This window comes from Chlamydomonas reinhardtii, chromosome 9, assembly GCF_000002595.2.
Source record: "Chlamydomonas reinhardtii strain CC-503 cw92 mt+ chromosome 9, whole genome shotgun sequence".
Classification (NCBI taxonomy): Eukaryota; Viridiplantae; Chlorophyta; class Chlorophyceae; order Chlamydomonadales; family Chlamydomonadaceae; genus Chlamydomonas; species Chlamydomonas reinhardtii.
The window spans coordinates 952,662-971,540 of record NC_057012.1 but is presented as its reverse complement, the minus strand read 5'-3'; the positions used below and the strand labels follow the sequence as shown (position 1 = coordinate 971,540).

The following is an 18,879-nucleotide window of genomic DNA, read 5'->3' as shown; positions in this document are numbered from 1 at the left end:
GGTCGGCACGTGGTCGGGCGAACATGTTGGTGCGTGGCCAGGAGGACGGGGATCCAAGTAGGGGCGCCGTTGGGGGCAAGGGCAGCAAGGTGCACAGGCAGAGTGCACGGGCGGAAGATTGGGCGCACGTGCTGCGGCCATTCGACATTCACTTGAACTGTTTGCGTTCGCCGCGGCGCTGCCACCTACACACCTGCACACGTACACCTACATACACCACCCACACACACACACACACACACACACACACACACACACACGCACCGCTGGGAAAGGGCTTGGGTGGCGAGCTGGTCGGGGACACCGCCAGCCACGACACCTCCAGGCTCCACAGCCGCGTGGTGCAGTAGGCCCGCGTGTTCAGAGTGAAGCCGTAGATGGACACGCTCGGCACGTACACATCAAAGTTCTTATCAGTGCTGGGGTCCCTGTTCATTTGTGAGATCGCAGAGCAGGCAGGCGCGGTATCATCAATCGATCACCTATCGCAACGAGAGCCCAAGCCGCCACTTCCCAAGCACCACCTTGCTTCCTCTCCTATCCTCCACGCCTGTCGCCCCAACCCCCTGACCGCACACGCGCGTGTCGCACCCGTCCGAGGCGATGATGGACAGCACGAGGGTGGGGTCGGCGGGCATCGGCCGGCTGAAGGTGATGTAGGTGCTGATCTCACGCAGCGCGCAGTCGGTGCCGGTGGGTCCGTTGTAGGCGACCGGGCAGGCGCTGTCACTGGTGCGGGAGCCCAGCGGGCAGTCGTAGCGGTAGGAGCCTGTTCGTGCCACGTGGTGTTGGGTTGGCGGGGGAGTGGTTGGGGTGGCGGGGCAGTCGTTTCCAACCAGACGTCCATAAAGGGATGGCACACGCGCGCGCCCACCGCAGGGAGCCTTGCAACTGGCGTGGGCTGCCCTCGCACACGCAGGCTGGCATATCCATCCCGCACACAGGCATACGTGTGATGGAGCTTACTGCAAACGTCCCGGGACGCACCCGCCCGCCGCATTTAGACACCCAGGCACCCCACATCCCCCACACGCTTGCGGCTGCGCCCGAGGCTAATTGCGCACCTGCCCGCGTCAAGGGGTGGTCGGTGAGCAGAAAGCCCGCGGTGAAGGACGTTAGGCTGCTGCCACCGCCGGAGCTGGGGCACAGCCGCATGCTGACGGCATTGGGCGGAGAGCCAGACACCGCCACCGTGCTCCCCTGCAGCAACACGAGCAGCGACAACAGGAGCACAAGGCCACACGAGCTCTCAGGCATGCGACACCACTTTTCGTGCCTGTTCGCCTGAGTACTCCCCGCCAGCAATGCACTGCTTTTATGCCTCTTCCTCGGCTCTTGCATGCATCGTGTATGGACGTAGGCCAGGTCCCTTTCGCCCAACCTTCTCAAATTCCTCCGTCGCCCTTTGTCCCATCACACGGTATGCGGCACAGGCCGAGCAGCCGTGCCTAGCAACCCAGCCACGCCCCCTCACTGCCCCAGTAGCCGGCCGACGCACCGAGTCGGCTGGCGCGCCAGCCCCGGGGCCCGCCACCTCCGGCACCACCACGAACGCGTCCGGCACGTGTGACGACGGCAGCGGCCAGGGGAAGGAGAGGGGCTGGGACAGCACCCGGCAGCCGGTGGTGTTGCAGGCACCGTTGCTGTCGCAGCTGGGCGCTGGCAGGATGTATGTCATGTCTGCGTGTCCGAGGGGGGGGCGTGTGTAGGTTATGCGTGGGTTGATAGGTGGGGCCGGTCCCGGCCAGCTCCGGCGCTGTGACAGGGGTGCGTTCAACTTGAAGAGGCCCTGCATCTGGCGGCCCCCTGACGTCATGACGCCACAGGGCGTGACACACACGCACACACACATGCACCGTACAAACGCACGCACCATCCGTCAGCCCGTCCAGTACCAGCACGTTCAGCCCCAGGGCGCTGTTGTGCTGGTTCTCAATTGTAAAGTGGGTGGTGTTGACGTCCGTGACGTGCATGGCGTACGTCCTGCGGGCAGGGGTCGGGGGGGGGCGGGAAGCAGCGCCCGGCCATTGGGCCTCAGCCTCGGCTCACAACGTGGCCGGCGCAAGGCCTACAGGCACCCGCAGCTATGCAAGTGATGCAACCTCCCATTGCGCCGCCTTGTAAACCCGGCCGGTTTGCCAGCAGCGGCCTCCCGACACCAGCTGGCGACATGCCGCCCAGCAGCCGTCATGCCCACACACGCAGCCGCGCGCACCCGTAGTCGGCCTGCTGATAGCCTTTAATGCTGGGCAGCACCAGCGGCGGCCGCCGGTAGGTGGCCCCCAAGGCAAACGTGAAGTTGCCGGTCGACCCGAGCGACACGGTCACCACCTGCGGCTGCTGCGCCCCAGCGCCCTCAAAGCCTGCGCGCGGTGTGTTACGGGGGCGGGCGGGCGGGCGTGACTAATGAGCATGCGGTGCACACACTGCATAAACAATGTGGTTCTCCTACAGGCAGCCCAGGCGCATGGCAGCGGCCCCCGCCTCTGTCCGCTGGTGGCGTCCCGTGATCAGGAAGAGCGCTCCTGATAACGGTACAGTAGGCCATCTATGTGCGTCCGCCAAGCCCCTCGTGCACTCCTGCGTTGGTACATGGCGGCCGTGGCACTGGACCCCCTGCCCGTACCCCTTGCCCACATCATCACTGCGCCGCACACCCGCCGCGTCCGCTGTCGCTCACCGCGCACGCCCGCCACAGCGCCCACGGCCGGCAACGCGCCGTACGCCACTCTCCCTCGTGTGCGCTTGAGCACGCAGGAGGCGGACGGAGAGCTCCTGACGCGTTGCACAGGGAAAAGGCCAGGGGGGGCAGCACGCGCGTAAACAGGACTGTGCCGTACTGGTGCGGGTGGACATGCGTTTGTGTTAGATGCGGGTCGTGTAGCAGCGGGGAGCACACGGCAGGCAAGAGGAGGGGACCTCAAAAAAAACCCACGCCATAGGGTTTCCACACGCGCTTCAACGGGCCGCCGACGGGCCCACGGCTAGGGTATCCGGGAAACCCCTGCAACTGTTGTACCCACCCCAGTAATCCTTGCCGCCCCTTCAATCCATAGCTACCTGTACAAGAAGCCGACGCATTCGCTGTAGCTTTGGCACAGCGTGACGCACGCTTGCCATGACGCTTGGCCAGCTGAGGTGCTGACCCCACCAAGGTCCTGACCGCCGACGCTAGCGTCCGTGAATGTTGTGAAGTCACGAAAGGTTGAGCCTGCGCGGCAGGCAAACTTGCAGCTTTAACAAGGTGCGAGAGTCAAAGCTTGAGTTTTGAAACCAAGTCGCAATTGCCAGGATTGGTGTCCTTGTGGATCACAAATGATAGTCTTAAGTATTCGGAAGGTTGTGGACACACTAAAGCTGGCTTTGCGAAAGGACCGCGTGCCCTGCCCTGAACGAACCTGAGGCCGGCAATGCCACCAGCAGCACCAATAACAGCCATATGGAGAAGCTCCAGTGTCTCCTCATGCTTGGCAGGCCTCTCAACCCTCCGCGTGGAACCTCAGGCGCATGTTGCCTGTAGTTTCTTCTGCGTCATTAAGCTAGCCCCAAGTACATCCATGGTAAGCACCTAGTAGTTAAACGGCTTGTTTCTACTAAGCGTCGTTGCAAAGTTCCAGCCCGAAAAAAATGCCGAGAGTCGGTCAACCTATATATGCTTTGGCTTTCGTAGTTTACAGTTGTATTATGTGAGTACAAGCAACACAATAAAGCGGGTAAGACTTGGCGGTCGAGTGGGGCGACTTCCGACCTTCCACATCCTGAACAATTCAGGGCGTTCTGGCTTGCTTTATCTCGCCCCTCAGCCCGGAGAGGATTTCTCTTTCACAGCAGTACTTGAAGCAGTCGCTGGGATGTACCGCGCGCTGGCATGGCCGCTCGACTTCTCAGTTCTCTACGGGTCAGACCGACGTATTGTCACCCAAGCCCGAGGCCCGTAACACTCGACGGCCTCAGCAGACAACCCCCCTCCCCCACATACCTATGCAGCAGGGCTCCTATCTTAATGTCTCCAGACATTAAACGGCCATTTTGGCCATTTTCCAGACAAACGGAGGGGGGGGTTCACGCACGCTTTTGAACAAAACAAGCGGTGTCTGAGGAGAGGCAAACTCTACCATAGTGACATATATATTTTGTAGAAAGTGATGGAATGTCATCGTATTTTAGGAGATTTTCGGCGATATGACGAGGATGAAGGATACCCCGATCAAGTCTTCATTTTTGCAGATGCGCAGAGCCGGTGACGAGGATTTGCCGGGGATGCCGCATTTTCAGTCACGCAGAGTTGTCAGGGGTGCAAAGCCCGCTGCAACTCCTTCCACAGTCCATGGTCCAGCTAACCCGCGCACAGTGAAGAAAAGCTGAGACGATAGAGGTCAGGAATGAACAGAAGTCAGGGATGGACCCCGTGCACGGGCGGAACCGTGGAGCTGCGGAGGGGTTGAAGAAAACAGGCAGGGACGAGGCGCGCGGGAGAGGGGGTATACAGCAGCCTTGACAGCAGCTTCGTATTGGAGTGCACTGAACCACTCGCACTCAGGGCGGGGCTGCTGTCAAGCTCAACCATGCTACTCCTCCATGCGTAGGGGAATCAACAAGAACGGGACCTGGGAAAGGACCTGGGAAAGGACCGGGGAAAGGACCGGGGAAAGGACCAGGGAATTGACCGAGGAATGGGGAGCCATCACGGGACATTGACTAGGACACAGTGATATTAAGAATTCAACATGAAACACATTACATTCTGCCGTCGGCACACAACAAATGGAGAAGTGGGGCACAAAATTAGGAGCAAACGATAATGTTTTCGTGAGTAGCTGCTGGGCTACAGTGTCAATAGTGTTTTAGTGCATCTGGAAGCTGATCCCCGTTCAGCGACGGGGTCTTCGGAGCAGAGTACCGACCGCTTACTGGGTCGGCTGTACCGGCCCGTCCGGCCGGCGTGTGGTGACGTTCTGGTCTTCTTGTGGTCCCGGAGCCCGTTGGCCCCCGACGACTCTTCCTCAACGTGACTTTTGCACGGGTGCTAGAACGGTCCTCTACGCTGGGCATGCATGGGGATTTGGGGGTGGGTTCAGCTGGCGCCGGATTCCCATCTCAACTAGACACCGCTCCCGACTAGGGGGCAAGTTGGCATGCGGAGGTGGGGACCGCATGCTACCATAGTGCGGGATATGATGGTGCGGGAGATGATGTTGTTGTTGACTTGTCCTGCGCGCCCTCCTCATGCAGACCGAACTGTCCATCCGGGCGATGCAAGAGGCATGGGCTGGCATTGCCGGGCGTGTGATTTTGGACGGTTGCATGTGCGGCCTGGTGGGCAGCGGCTTGGAATGCCCTGTCTGCGGTTTCTCCGCCTAACAACATGCGTGTGTCATGGCAAACCTTGTACTGCTAGGGACGCATGCAGGGCGTCAAGCATTCTGGAGGGCGCGGGCGATGCAAGAGGCATGGGCTGGCATTGCCGGGCGTGTGATTTTGGACGGTTGCATGTGCGGCCTGGTGGGCAGCGGCTTGGAATGCCCTGTCTGCGGTTTCTCCGCCTGACAACATGCGTGTGTCATGGCAAACCTTGTACTGCTAGGGACGCATGCAGGGCGTCAAGCATTCTGGAGGGCGCGGGCGATGCAAGAGGCATGGGCTGGCATTGCCGGGCGTGTGATTTTGGACGGTTGCATGGGCGGCGTGGTGGGCAGCGGCTTGGAATGCCCTGTCTGCGGTTTCTCCGCCTAACAACATGCGTGTGTCATGGCAAACCTTGTACTGCTAGGGACGCATGCAGGGCGTCAAGCATTCTGGAGGGCGCGGGCGATGCAAGAGGCATGGGCTGGCATTGCTGGGCGTGTGATTTTGGACGGTTGCATGGGCGGCCTGGTGGGCAGCGGCTTGGAATGCCCTGTCTGCGGTTTCTCCGCCTGACAACATGCGTGTGTCATGGCAAACCTTGTACTGCTAGGGACGCATGCAGGGCGTCAAGCATTCTGGAGGGCGCGGGCGATGCAAGAGGCATGGGCTGGCATTGCCGGGCGTGTGATTTTGGACGGTTGCATGTGCAGCCTGGTGGGCAGCGGCTTGGAATGCCCTGTCTGCGGTTTCTCCGCCTGACAACATGCGTGTGTCATGGCAAACCTTGTACTGCTAGGGACGCATGCAGGGCGTCAAGCATTCTGGAGGGCGCGGGCGATGCAAGAGGCATGGGCTGGCATTGCCGGGCGTGTGATTTTGGACGGTTGCATGGGCGGCGTGGTGGGCAGCGGCTTGGAATGCCCTGTCTGCGGTTTCTCCGCCTGACAACATGCGTGTGTCATGGCAAACCTTGTACTGCTAGGGACGCATGCAGGGCGTCAAGCATTCTGGAGGGCGCGGGCGATGCAAGAGGCATGGGCTGGCATTGCTGGGCATGTGATTTTGGACGGTTGCATGGGCGGCCTGGTGGGCAGCGGCTTGGAATGCCCTGTCTGCGGTTTCTCCGCCTGACAACATGCGTGTGTCATGGCAAACCTTGTACTGCTAGGGACGCATGCAGGGCGTCAAGCATTCTGGAGGGCGCGGGCGATGCAAGAGGCATGGGCTGGCATTGCTGGGCATGTGATTTTGGACGGTTGCATGGGCGGCCTGGTGGGCAGCGGCTTGGAATGCCCTGTCTGCGGTTTCTCCGCCTGACAACATGCGTGTGTCATGGCAAACCTTGTACTGCTAGGGACGCATGCAGGGCGTCAAGCATTCTGGAGGGCGCGGGCGATGCAAGAGGCATGGGCTGGCATTGCCGGGCGTGTGATTTTGGACGGTTGCATGGGCGGCGTGGTGGGCAGCGGCTTGGAATGCCCTGTCTGCGGTTTCTCCGCCTGACAACATGCGTGTGTCATGGCAAACCTTGTACTGCTAGGGACGCATGCAGGGCGTCAGCATTCTGGAGGGCGCGGGCGATGCAAGAGGCATGGGCTGGCATTGCCGGGCGTGTGATTTTGGACGGTTGCATGGGCGGCGTGGTGGGCAGCGGCTTGGAATGCCCTGTCTGCGGTTTCTCCGCCTAACAACATGCGTGTGTCATGGCAAACCTTGTACTGCTAGGGACGCATGCAGGGCGTCAAGCATTCTGGAGGGCGCGGGCGATGCAAGAGGCATGGGCTGGCATTGCTGGGCGTGTGATTTTGGACGGTTGCATGTGCGGCCTGGTGGGCAGCGGCTTGGAATGCCCTGTCTGCGGTTTCTCCGCCTGACAACATGCGTGTGTCATGGCAAACCTTGTACTGCTAGGGACGCATGCAGGGCGTCAAGCATTCTGGAGGGCGCGGGCGATTCTAGAGGCATGGGCTGGCATTGCCGGGCGTGTGATTTTGGACGGTTGCATGTGCGGCCTGGTGGGCAGCGGCTTGGAATGCCCTGTCTGCGGTTTCTCCGCCTGACAACATGCGTGTGTCATGGCAAACCTTGTACTGCTAGGGACGCATGCAGGGCGTCAAGCATTCTGGAGGGCGCGGGCGATGCAAGAGGCATGGGCTGGCATTGCCGGGCGTGTGATTTTGGACGGTTGCATGGGCGGCCTGGTGGGCAGCGGCTTGGAATGCCCTGTCTGCGGTTTCTCCGCCTGACAACATGCGTGTGTCATGGCAAACCTTGTACTGCTAGGGACGCATGCAGGGCGTCAAGCATTCTGGAGGGCGCGGGCGATGCAAGAGGCATGGGCTGGCATTGCCGGGCGTGTGATTTTGGACGGTTGCATGGGCGGCCTGGTGGGCAGCGGCTTGGTATGCCGTTTCCCCAGCGACTCCGAAGCTTCCAGTGCTGTAATCACATGGTATAATGTGTTGGGGCACGCGTTCTACACGCCAGGCATACCGCATCAACCGACGGGCCCCGTGCGGATGGGCGCGCCGCTGCCCTGTCCCGGCTTACGGCTGCCAGCAGCAGAGGCTACATTCCGCCCCCACCAGCGACTCCGAAGCTTCCAGTGCTGTAATCACATGGTACAATGTGTTGGGGCACGCGTTCTACACGCCAGGCATACCGCATCAACCTACAGGCCCCGTGCGGATGGGCGCGCCGCGGCCCTGTCCCTGTTTACGGTTCCTGACATCGGCTGAGCACCCAGTGCCCCTGCCGGCGGCAGAGGCTGCATTCCGCCCCCACCAGCGACTCCGAAGCTTCCAGTGCTGTAATCACATGGTACAATGTGTTGGGGCACGCGTTCTACACGCCAGGCATACCGCATCAACCGACAGGCCCCGTGCGGATGGGCGCGCCGCTGCCCTGTCCCTGCTTACGGCTGCCAGCAGCAGTGGCTGCATACGGCCCACACCAGCGACTCCCCAAGCTTCCAGCGCTGTAATCACATGGTACCATACGTTTGCGCGCGCGTTCTACACGCCAGGCATACCGCATCAACCTACAGGCCCCGTGCGGATGGGCGCGCCACTGCCCTGTCCCTGTTTACGGTTCCTGACATCGGCTGAGCACCCAGTGCCCCTGCCGGCGGCAGAGGCTGCATACCGCCCCCACCAGCGACTCCGAAGCTTCCAGTGCTGTAATCACATGGTACAATGTGTTGGGGCACGCGTTCTACACGCCAGGCATACCGCATCAACCGACAGGCCCCGTGCGGATGGGCGCGCCACTGCCCTGTCCCTGTTTACGGTTCCTGACATCGCCTGAGCACCCAGTGCCCCTGCCGGCGGCAGAGGCTGCATACCGCCCCCACCAGTGACTCCCCAAGCTTTCAGCGCTGTAATCACATGGTACAATGTGTTGGGGCACGCGTTCTACACGCCAGGCATACCGCATCAACCGACAAGCCCCGTGCGGATGGGCGCGCCGCGGCCCGGTCCCTGCTTACGGCTGCCAGCAGCAGAGGCTGCATACGGCCCACACCAGCGACTCCCCAAGCTTCCAGCGCTGTAATCACATGGTACCATGTGTTTGCGCGCGCGTTCTACACGCCAGGCATACCGCATCAACCTACAGGCCCCGTGCGGATGGGCGCGCCACTGCCCTGTCCCTGTTTACGGTTCCTGACATCGCCTGAGCACCCAGTGCCCCTGCCGGCGGCAGAGGCTGCATACCGCCCCCACCAGCGACTCCGAAGCTTCCAGTGCTGTAATCACATGGTACAATGTGTTGGGGCACGCGTTCTACACGCCAGGCATACCGCATCAACCGACAGGCCCCGTGCGGATGGGCGCGCCACTGCCCTGTCCCTGTTTACGGTTCCTGACATCGGCTGAGCACCCAGTGCCCCTGCCGGCGGCAGAGGCTGCATACCGCCCCCACCAGTGACTCCCCAAGCTTTCAGCGCTGTAATCACATGGTACAATGTGTTGGGGCACGCGTTCTACACGCCAGGCATACCGCATCAACCGACAAGCCCCGTGCGGATGGGCGCGCCGCGGCCCGGTCCCTGCTTACGGCTGCCAGCAGCAGAGGCTGCATACGGCCCACACCAGCGACTCCCAAAGCTTCCAGCGCTGTAATCACATGGTACCATGTGTTTGCGCGCGCGTTCTACACGCCAGGCATACCGCATCAACCTACAGGCCCCGTGCGGATGGGCGCGCCACTGCCCTGTCCCTGTTTACGGTTCCTGACATCGCCTGAGCACCCAGTGCCCCTGCCGGCGGCAGAGGCTGCATACCGCCCCCACCAGCGACTCCGAAGCTTCCAGTGCTGTAATCACATGGTACAATGTGTTGGGGCACGCGTTCTACACGCCAGGCATACCGCATCAACCGACAGGCCCCGTGCGGATGGGCGCGCCACTGCCCTGTCCCTGCTTACGGTTCCTGACATCGGCTGAGCACCCAGTGCCCCTGCCGGCGGCAGAGGCTGCATACCGCCCCCACCAGTGACTCCCCAAGCTTTCAGCGCTGTAATCACATGGTACAATGTGTTGGGGCACGCGTTCTACACGCCAGGCATACCGCATCAACCGACAGGCCCCGTGCGGATGGGCGCGCCGCGGCCCGGTCCCTGCTTACGGCTGCCAGCAGCAGAGGCTGCATACGGCCCCCACCAGCGACTCCCCAAGCTTCCAGCGCTGTAATCACATGGTACCATGTGTTTGCGCGCGCGTTCTACACGCCAGGCATACCGCATCAACCTACAGGCCCCGTGCGGATGGGCGCGTCGCGGCCCGGTCCCTGCTTACGGCTCCTGACACCGCCTGCGCACCCAGTGCCCCTCCCAGCAGCAGAGGCTGCATAACGCTCACACCATGCGTGTTGCAGCCAGCAGCAAAGGCTATTGCAGCCCCTTTCACTCCTTGAAGTTCCTACAACAAGCAGGTCCTGAAACTCTGAGCGGCCTATGCGTCATTCCAACAGGCCTCCATAACAGTGCTCAACTGAACGGACTTTCTATTTATGTAAACCCATGGCCTTCCCCTGAGCATGCGCACTGCAATTGCCCCTCCGTCTTGTCTCCTCCGCACAATACCAGTCCTGCTGCATTCATACTTGTTGTCGTATGGCCGCCATTCTTCCTGCGCACGGTACGCGAGGTGTATGGCAAGTCAAGGCGCAATGGCGGGGCAGGAAGTTGGAGGCATGACACGCACCACACCTTGACAGTTGAACACACGTGACGCATAGCATGTGTTGCACACGCAAGCGTCCATGAATGCGCGCAGCAAACGATATACACGCAGACGCAGACGGAGTGAAGGGAGGGGACTACACGCAAGACTACACGCAAGACTACATTTAAGGCATCCTGGCGTATCGTACAGTTGCCAGACATTACCTGGCCGACATCTTCAACAGCACAATGGGCCATAATGGGTGACGCCGTTGCACCAATCCTGCTCTCATCCGGGTTGCTGACAAGCGCAGTTGGCTCCGTCCGTGTCGATGCGGTTGCCTGGCGTGCGACTGCCGCGAGTGTTGCCAACTCCGCCCCGTGTCCGCCTTGCTGCACTGCCCCCATGTAGCCGAATGGATCAGTCACATCGTGTTCATTGCGAGGTGTACTACGCGCACGCTTGCATGTCCTGGGCATGTCCATGTCCAGTATGAGAAATCTCAAGTATGGAGCTGCTTAAAGCACATTGTGAAGTACGTGAAAGGAATGAGCACATTTACTGCCCGATAATTTGCGTATCATGCTGCATGATCGGGCTTCGCAATCAAGAATCCAAACTTCCATTATATTTGCATGTTCTCGTTACTATCACAGTTGTATACAGTATTTATCTTTTCTTACGCAACTCTACACAGCATGTCCACCTCTAACACTCCGGGCAAGACCGCCATGGCGCCTACGGCGCGCACCTACGCCGCTGTCTTAGCGGCGTCGCTGTCGCCTTCACCTTCTACCAAGGTCACTAAGAAGGCTAGGATTGAAACTGCAGTGACCGGCACTGTGGCTTTCGCAACTGCGGGATCCCCCCTGAAGGACGGGGCTCAAAAGCGCACGGAGCAGGCTGCTCAGCCCGCTGAGTCACAGATCGTCATGGACCTGACGAACAGTGACGATGAGGCGGGCCCCGTGAAGACGGCGCCGGTTCCCAAGGCCGTGGCAAAGGCGCGCACCATCAGTGCCATGCTGATGTCGGCCGCGCGCGGTAAGCTGGTGGCTGGGTGCAGAAATAATGTGATCATCAACTGGAAGGCCCTGTCCGTTCTGGGTGGCCTGGTCTCAACCTGTGCCTCCCTTGCCTTCTCCCTCTCACCTCTCAGGCGCTGGCACTCGCACTGTGGCGCCCACCGCCAAGGCCGCAAAGACCGCCGCGCCCGCTGCCAAGAGCGCCGTGCCCGCGGCCGCGCCCGCTGCCAAGAGCGCCGCGCCCGCTGCCAAGAGCGCCGCGCCCGCTCCCGCGCCTGCTGCCAAGAGCGCCGCGCCCGCTGCCGAGACCAGCGCCACACCCCCTGCCAAGCCCGCCACCGTAAAGGAGTCGCTCGCGGCCGCCGCCGGTGGCCCTGGGTCGTCGATTCCTGCTACCCCGCCAATTGTTGATGTTGACAACGAAAGCGACATGGATGACGGTGAGTTAGCCTCATGGCCTACTGCCAGTTCCTGTCTCCTTCCTGCTTCTTGCCTGCTCTGCGTGCCTTCCTACGTGCTACGTATTCGTGCATGCCCTTACTGGCTTCTGAACACCATGTCGCATTGATATGCAGTTGAGGCTAGCGAAGACGATGGAAATGACAAGGTTGCAGACATGGGCACGAAGCGTGGCCGCAATGCCTGCGGCCATGGCGCCATCGGTAAGCTTCGATGCACGAGCGTGCGGGCTTCTTTTTTACGCATAGGGCATACTGGTCACCTGCTACTAACCGAGACACTCCACCTGCTTGCAGATTGGAATAATGAATCAGTGCGTATTGCGAAGTTCGTCAACATCAAGAACACCAGCCGTTGGAATGGGATCGGGCACAATTTCGTCAGGACTCCTGAGTGCACGTTCTTGTGCCTTGCCTGCATGAAGCACCCCGGTGCGAAGGCCTCTGTTTGGACCAAGGGCGGCAACAAAGTGAGTGTGCTTGCAACCATGTAGCCTGGCAATGCAGCGTGTGAGCCGGATTAGGAGAGACTAGGGGTGTGCGCATACTGCACGCAAGCAAGCGCATGCACTGCGGCGCACCGTCTGGGGTACCCATTTACAGCTGCAGCCTGACAGCTAAGACAGGACCTGCTACCCAGCCGCCTCCCCGCATGCTTGCGTAAGCTTGCAAATCCCTTGTGTTCTGCTGCAGGTCATGAACATGACTTTGTTCAACAAGCACCTTCTCTCCAAGAACCATCTGGACGTTATAGGCGCGGCTAAGAACCACACGAAGATGTCCAACATTGTCGAGAAGCAGAAGGTCAAGCTCAACCCAACGCTGTGCAGCCTAATCCGTTCGGCTTACGCCTGCGGCAAGGATGCCATGGTGCGTTTGTGAGCGCGGCGCGTGGGCAATTGTGCATGGCGCACATGTGGGCGCGGCGCGCGTGCGTGCTGGTGTGTGTTCGTTTGGTGTGTTGGTGTGTGGTGGTGTAGCAACGTTTGTGGTGTGTTGGTGTGTGGTGGTGTAGCAACGTTTGTGGCACATTTGGTAAGCGGTACTAGTGGGCGTAGTGTGCTGTAGTGTATGCATACGGCATGTACAACAGGCATGGCGTTCGGCTGCATCTTTATCGGCTGACACGTTACAACGTGCACCCTTCCTGCTTGCTCGCAGCCCCTGACCCACTATGTGAAGATGGTCAAACTCCAGGCTGCGAACTGCGCTGACTGCAAGCATGACTGCAAGGCGCATACGTGCCGAAAATGCGATGCGTCCAAGGCATGCGGCAGTGGTATCACTATTTCCGGTCCATACCACACCGCGGAGAAAGCGTCGGAAATGCTGGCTTGCCTGTCTGAGGTAAGACCTGAACATATGCAGCTGTGGCGGGAGCTTACGGGATTGGGTTCGTTTTTGGCGTGATGGTATGCCATTGCTTGGATGCTGGTGCTGTCCTTGTATCATACCCTCGCCAAGTATACCGGTGCGCATGCTAACGACTGACAACCCGCGATCTGCGCAGGCAATTTCAGAGGAACAACTCAAGAACATCAGGGCATCTCCTGTCATCTCCATGATGATTGATGAGTCTACTGACCGCACTGTTTCGCACAACCTGGCCGTGTACATTACATACGTGGCGCCCGATGACAGCATCAAGACTGAGTTTCTGCAACTGGAGGCAATGAACAATGGTGCCACGGCCGTGAACATCTATGACAGGCTCAAGGAGGTGTTCACGGTGCGTTCTTAACAGTGTGAACACGTGGCCTTCTCGAGCAGTAGATTGTGCGGTTACGCAGGGACAGATCATGCATGTAGAGCCACGGACGTGCGGACAGTGTCGGCTGTGTGTGCTGAGCTGTGTGTTCTGCTCCCCCGCGTGTGCCTGCTGCAACCAATTACGTACAGGAGAGCAAGATTGATTGGAGTAAGCTTGTCGCCTTCACCAGTGACGGTGCCAACGTTATGGTTGGGAAGCACTGTGGAGTGGCGACCCGCATCAAGACGGATTGGCCCTGCGTCCTGACTAGCCACTGCGCTGCGCACCGACTGGCTCTGGCCTGTGCGGACTTCTTCAAGGAGTTCCCTGCCCTGGTCAAGGTGGACAACATGCTCTCTAAGATCTACAACTACGCCAAGACCTCGACAGGTGCGCTTGGGCGCGCTAGTGGTTGTTGTGTGGCGAGTTGTGAGTGAATGGCTTCTTTGATGTATTGCTGTAACTTGTGCACACCGTGTCCTACAGTGCGAACCGCTGCTCTGAACGACATGTACAAGGAAAGGAAGGCGAAGGCATACAAGATCCTGAAGCCGCACACGTAAGCCGCACACGTCGTGCCTTGCTACCTGCTGACATGTGCGCTGGTGTGTGGGTGTAAGTGTGTATGTGGGTGTGTGGACGGCGGTAGCCTAGCCTGTGGAGTAGGGTGAGACGGCTTCACAAGCTGCGTGCTACCTGCTGCTGAGGCTGAGGGGTTGATATACATCCCGCTTGCACACTGCGCAAACTTACGCAGGGTTCGGTGGCTTTCCCGGTCTGAGTGTGTGAGGCGGATCAAGATTACCTACCCGATCCTGCTTGCCTTCTTCAATGAGCGGAAGAAGGACAAGAAGGATGTGGCCGCGGCCGAGATTTACGAGTGGCTCAGGTGTGTGGATGCCCTGGGATGTCAGGAATGCAAGCGTGTGCAAGTAGGCGTGGGCGCGCACTCGTGCTCTAGTGCGTATGTCCGCTGCATGTGTGTCCGTGACTGCGTTCCTGTCTTGGACTAAAACGCGATCACTACCGCATGCTATTTCACACCTGCAGGCAGGTGGACAACCTCCTGCTCATCACCTGCATTGACGGAGTTCTGGCTGCAACAGCGGAATTGAGCAAGTGGTTCCAGCAGAGTGATCTCGCCCTCGTTGACGTGCATCAGTACCTGGAACTAGGGCTACGGCACCTGATCAACGCCTACACCTACCACAAGGAGGGCGAGACGTCGAACGCACCTCCATCCTTTACGGCACCCATCCAGGCCCTGATCAAGGACCTTGCAGCGAAGGATGGCGTGTTCCACGGCCACCAGATGGTGCTGACAACCCCTCCCACGACGATCGCGCCTGCCACCACCACCACCGCCACCACGACAGCGGAGTCTGACAGCGACAATGACGGCTCTGACACCAACACTGACACGACAGCGGAGTCTGGCAGCGACGATGATGACACGGCACCTACGGCACCGAGCTGGGCGGCTTTCCCTCAGACTCTATTCCGCAGCAAGCTTGCTCTCAGCAGCATGGTCAAGAAGCTGGTTGAGAACATCAAAATGCGATTCCCCGCTGATGTCTCAGTGGCTGCAAAGTTTGGGGTGCTGGGCCCCCGTGCATTGGCTGCTGATTCCGGTGTGCCGAAGTATGGCGAGGAAGAGGTGGCCGCTTTGGCACAGCACTTTAAGCCCGTCTTGGGTGATGATTGCCTGTTGGCAGTTGACCAGTGGGTGATGGCTCGGGCGCGCCTGATTGCAGTGGCAAAGGAGCAGAAGAAGAGTGGTGATGTTATGAAGGCGAGGCCGTTCTATGAGAGGCTCTTGTCGTGGCTGTCTGGCATGGGCCGTGAGCTCACTGTCCTGGTGCAGATTATGCTTGTGCTGCAGCCATCTACGGCAGAAGTTGAGCGTGGCTTCAGCGCGATGAATGACATCAAGACGCCTGGCCGGGCAAGCATGAAGCTTGGCACCCTTGACGTACTGATGCGTGTGCGCCTTGTGGGCCCACCAATTGCGTACCAGCAGCGGCCTGTGGCTGGTGTCTCCCTTGCCCCGTATGCTGAGTTTGATGCAACGCTGCTGGGGCCTGCAGTTCAGAAGTTCGCTGCAAAGCTTGGCCGCGTGCCCCAGCGCAGCAGCCACAACGCCCGCCCGTCCCGTGTGAAGCATCGTGTGTGTGAGATTGATGTCAAGGCACTTCTGAAGGAGGCTGAGGAGGAGGCCGTTCAGAATGTGGATGTCTCGTGCTAATAATTTGGCATACGAACGTTTGAATTCTTTGAAAGCGGTCCATCTAGCAAATACATACCCGATACGATTGTGTATGATTGAAACGTTGAAAGAAGGGACGATAGTGTATTGGGGATTCGATGCACGAGGGTGTGTGCCGACGTGTGAAGATGACTAAACTGGAAGCGGTTAGGCCGCGATGGCGCTCTGCCTGTGTGTATGTGCGGTAGAACTGTGACTGGTCATGGCTTTGGCCCCGGCACTTCGGTGACAGCAAGCAGTTAGCAGGTATAGCATGTACGCCGCGCAGGCAAGCGAAGGCTCAGAGTTGCTTGGGGAAACGCGCTGCGACATGCCTGTGCATATGATCGCATTTGGACTTGTTCATTAGTGTTGCACTGCGTGAAACAGATACAAAAGCCGCCGTTTACAGTTGCGAAAAAGCGAAATTGCAACATGTCAAGATGTCTAGACATTTTACATGGCTTCCACAAAGGCACTTTGTCTAGACAAAAAAATCGTGGATTTGGGGGCCTGTTTGTCTACCCCCTTGACAAAAATTTCCGCTCCAGAGGCCAGGAATGTCTGGGTCAAGACATTCCCCCGCAAACAAGATACGACCCCTGCTATGCAGGCACGCATGCACATGCAAGGTGCGCATCCCGGGGCCGGAGCCCATAGTACGGCCTGCGTCCTTGAACATCGCGCAAGCGCCCTATACATGTGTGTTGTAGCATGTGTGGAGTGCTAAAGCTGAGCTGCCAAGTTGGTTGGAGGTCACGGGGAAGGGGAGGGGGCGCCAGGAGTGCGGCCGTGTGCGGCGATGATGGTGGTGTTGAGAAACACCGGTTTTTGTAGTAGTTGTAGCTGTTGTCGTCAGGGCTTGTCAGTGGACAGGTAGCAGGACCGTAACCGTCATCCGTTTGCTAGCGCACCGTCATCCACGCACCCAGGGAAGCCCCCTGTTTCATGCAGGGGAGACGGCCCCCCTGGTTGCGACGGCTGCGTGCAGGCAGGCGGCCGATGCTGCCCACACTGATGATAGGGCGGGGCAATACAAAAACTTTTGATGTACGGTAGGGCGCTTCCCTGCCCACTTGCCGGGGCAAGGTCCCCACACTCCGGGGCTCCGGGCGTACGGCCAGCGGGCCAGGCAACAACCCCGCCGCTGCACCTGATGCACACAGTAAGCAGCACACGTGAATGCGACAAAGCAGGGATGTTATGCCTGCGGTCAGATGACCACTAGGGTTTAATCATGAAACGCAGCTAGGCCGCGCCTTCATTGGCCCAGGAGTTGATGCAGGGGTGAGTGCGTGCATCTGTCCGCCGGGAGTCCAAGAGGGTTAGAGGCTGCCCGGGCGGTGCACGTGAGCAACGGCCAATCGGCCATCCCCGAGTCCCGTAGTCCCGTACAGCGTCTCCAAGTCCAAGTCCAAGTCCAAGTCTCCAAGAGGGTTAGAGGCTGTGTCAAGCCAATCTGCCGGCAGTGCATATCGCCGTCACAGGGCGTGCGGGTCAGTGCAGGTCACAGGTTGACGTGTGTGTGGGCTAGGGTTAGTGTGCGTGTGCGTGACTTGGCGAGCATGAGACTTGCCGTACGGTTGTTGGGGCGCACTTAGCGGACAGTGACGCCTAGTATCAGCGCTGTCCGCTGATACTCCAGATTGGCACTACAGTACATTGCTTATGTAACTGTGACCTCGAACGAGCAGACTGATCACCTGTGAGCGCGAGGAGGCCGGGCGTGTTCAGCGGCAGTCAAGTCTAGCACATTTGGCCAGCTAGCGAACGCGAGGGACGTCGAGTAGCGGGTGAAAGATAACCCCTACAGCGAAGGACTGCGACGGCAGTCCACTCGGTCCGATGCGATGCCCTCTCCACACTTTGCTGCGTATCAGGGGCCTCTCAGCTCAGCTAGTTGCACGGCGCCAGTAACAGCATTCATGCGGGAGCGCCTCGTGTTACGCGACGTGTGGCCCAAACGCGCTGGGTGGCCCAAACGGGGCGGCGGGGCTGCCAGCGGCTCAGCCGAGTATTGTCGCGCAGCGGGAAAGCATGCTGGGGGGACAGGTGTACGGTGCCTGCTATCCCGTTACTTGCTGGTCTTTGGCGGTGAAGTCTGGGGCATTGGTGGTGCGCGATTTGGTGGACAGGCGCGAGTGAGAGTGAGTTGCAGTTTCGGCGCCAGGGCGCCCGCTTTGCTTCGGTTTCCTGACGTGGGGCGCCGTGCAACACCGCGCCGGGTGGCCCACATGGGGCTGCGGGGTTGCTAGCGGCTCAACCGAGTACGGTATTCTCTTGTTGCGAGAGAACGATGCCGCTCTTCCGTTACTTGATCTTGATCACTTGGCGGGTCGAGGGAGCTAACGCTGTGTGTGCAAGGATGTTGGTGCTTGGTGGAAGTGTTGAATCGGGCGGTTATCGTTGGTGTGGCATTGCAGTTGGCCTTAGCGCGCCACAGGTCTGGTTCTTGTAGCAGTGACTTGAGGAGGATTGCTGTCCTGTCCCTCTAAGTACCAACCTCGGCTGTCCTTACAGACCTCTCTCGGTTGTGGGGGGAAGTGAAGGGACAGGTGACGAGCTAGGCACAAACCGGCAGATGGTCGTGACAGCTGCCCTGGCGGTGCACGTGAGCAACGGCCAATCGGCCATCCCCGAGTCACGTAGTCCCGTACTGCGTCGAGCCTTCCCACTGGGCGCTTCCATGGGAGCAGGGCCTACTAGCCCAAGGCGTAAAGTAGAGCTGTCGGCGCTGCAGGTGGCATGCCCTTGAGGCCTAGAGCAGGGCGTCCGCACAAGTGCGTGTTCGCTGGCTCGTAAGCTGCAGCAGGTCCCTCGTGTATCAAATGTAATCTTCCCAAGAGGCCAAGACGACCGCTGCAGTCAGCATGCACGTCTATAGGGGGGGC

The 18,879-nt window shown here is 59.7% G+C and overlaps 2 protein-coding genes across 2 annotated transcripts in view; one reads left to right on the top strand and one right to left on the bottom strand.

The window, feature by feature from the left end:
• CHLRE_09g400850v5 (uncharacterized protein) overlaps positions 1-3,670 on the bottom strand; it is a gene marked incomplete at its 3' end in the record, with an annotated part of 42,128 nt that extends 38,458 nt beyond the window's left edge. The window contains exons 1-9 of the mRNA XM_043066003.1: positions 3,399-3,670; positions 3,061-3,211; positions 2,681-2,775; positions 2,216-2,363; positions 1,874-1,983; positions 1,499-1,680; positions 1,065-1,200; positions 592-769; positions 265-428 (exon numbers count right to left, since the gene is read on the bottom strand). Of these exons, the coding sequence (XP_042920800.1) occupies positions 265-428; positions 592-769; positions 1,065-1,200; positions 1,499-1,680; positions 1,874-1,983; positions 2,216-2,363; positions 2,681-2,775; positions 3,061-3,211; positions 3,399-3,465 (1,231 nt within the window). The remainder of the gene's footprint in view (positions 1-264; positions 429-591; positions 770-1,064; positions 1,201-1,498; positions 1,681-1,873; positions 1,984-2,215; positions 2,364-2,680; positions 2,776-3,060; positions 3,212-3,398) is intronic.
• A 7,480-nt stretch (positions 3,671-11,150) lies between these two features.
• On the top strand, positions 11,151-18,834 carry CHLRE_09g400900v5 (uncharacterized protein). The gene is made up of 11 exons (XM_043066006.1): positions 11,151-11,554; positions 11,670-11,975; positions 12,111-12,197; positions 12,291-12,463; positions 12,687-12,863; positions 13,155-13,340; positions 13,504-13,722; positions 13,893-14,133; positions 14,230-14,302; positions 14,501-14,632; positions 14,794-18,834. Exons 1-11 carry the CDS (start codon positions 11,209-11,211, stop codon positions 15,986-15,988), a joined length of 3,135 nt encoding a protein of 1,044 aa, XP_042920799.1. The 5' UTR covers positions 11,151-11,208; the 3' UTR covers positions 15,989-18,834.
• The last annotated feature ends 45 nt before the right edge of the window (positions 18,835-18,879 follow it).

Excerpts from the sequence above, each read along its gene's own strand:
- CHLRE_09g400900v5 (XM_043066006.1), top strand. The coding sequence starts at position 11,209 with ATGTCCACCTCTAACACTCCGGGCAAGACCGCCATGGCGCCTACGGCG. Across the intron at positions 11,555-11,669 it reads GCTGATGTCGGCCGCGCGCG|GCGCTGGCACTCGCACTGTG; the intron begins GTAAGCTGGTGG and ends CTCACCTCTCAG. Across the intron at positions 12,864-13,154 it reads CCTGCGGCAAGGATGCCATG|CCCCTGACCCACTATGTGAA; the intron begins GTGCGTTTGTGA and ends GCTTGCTCGCAG.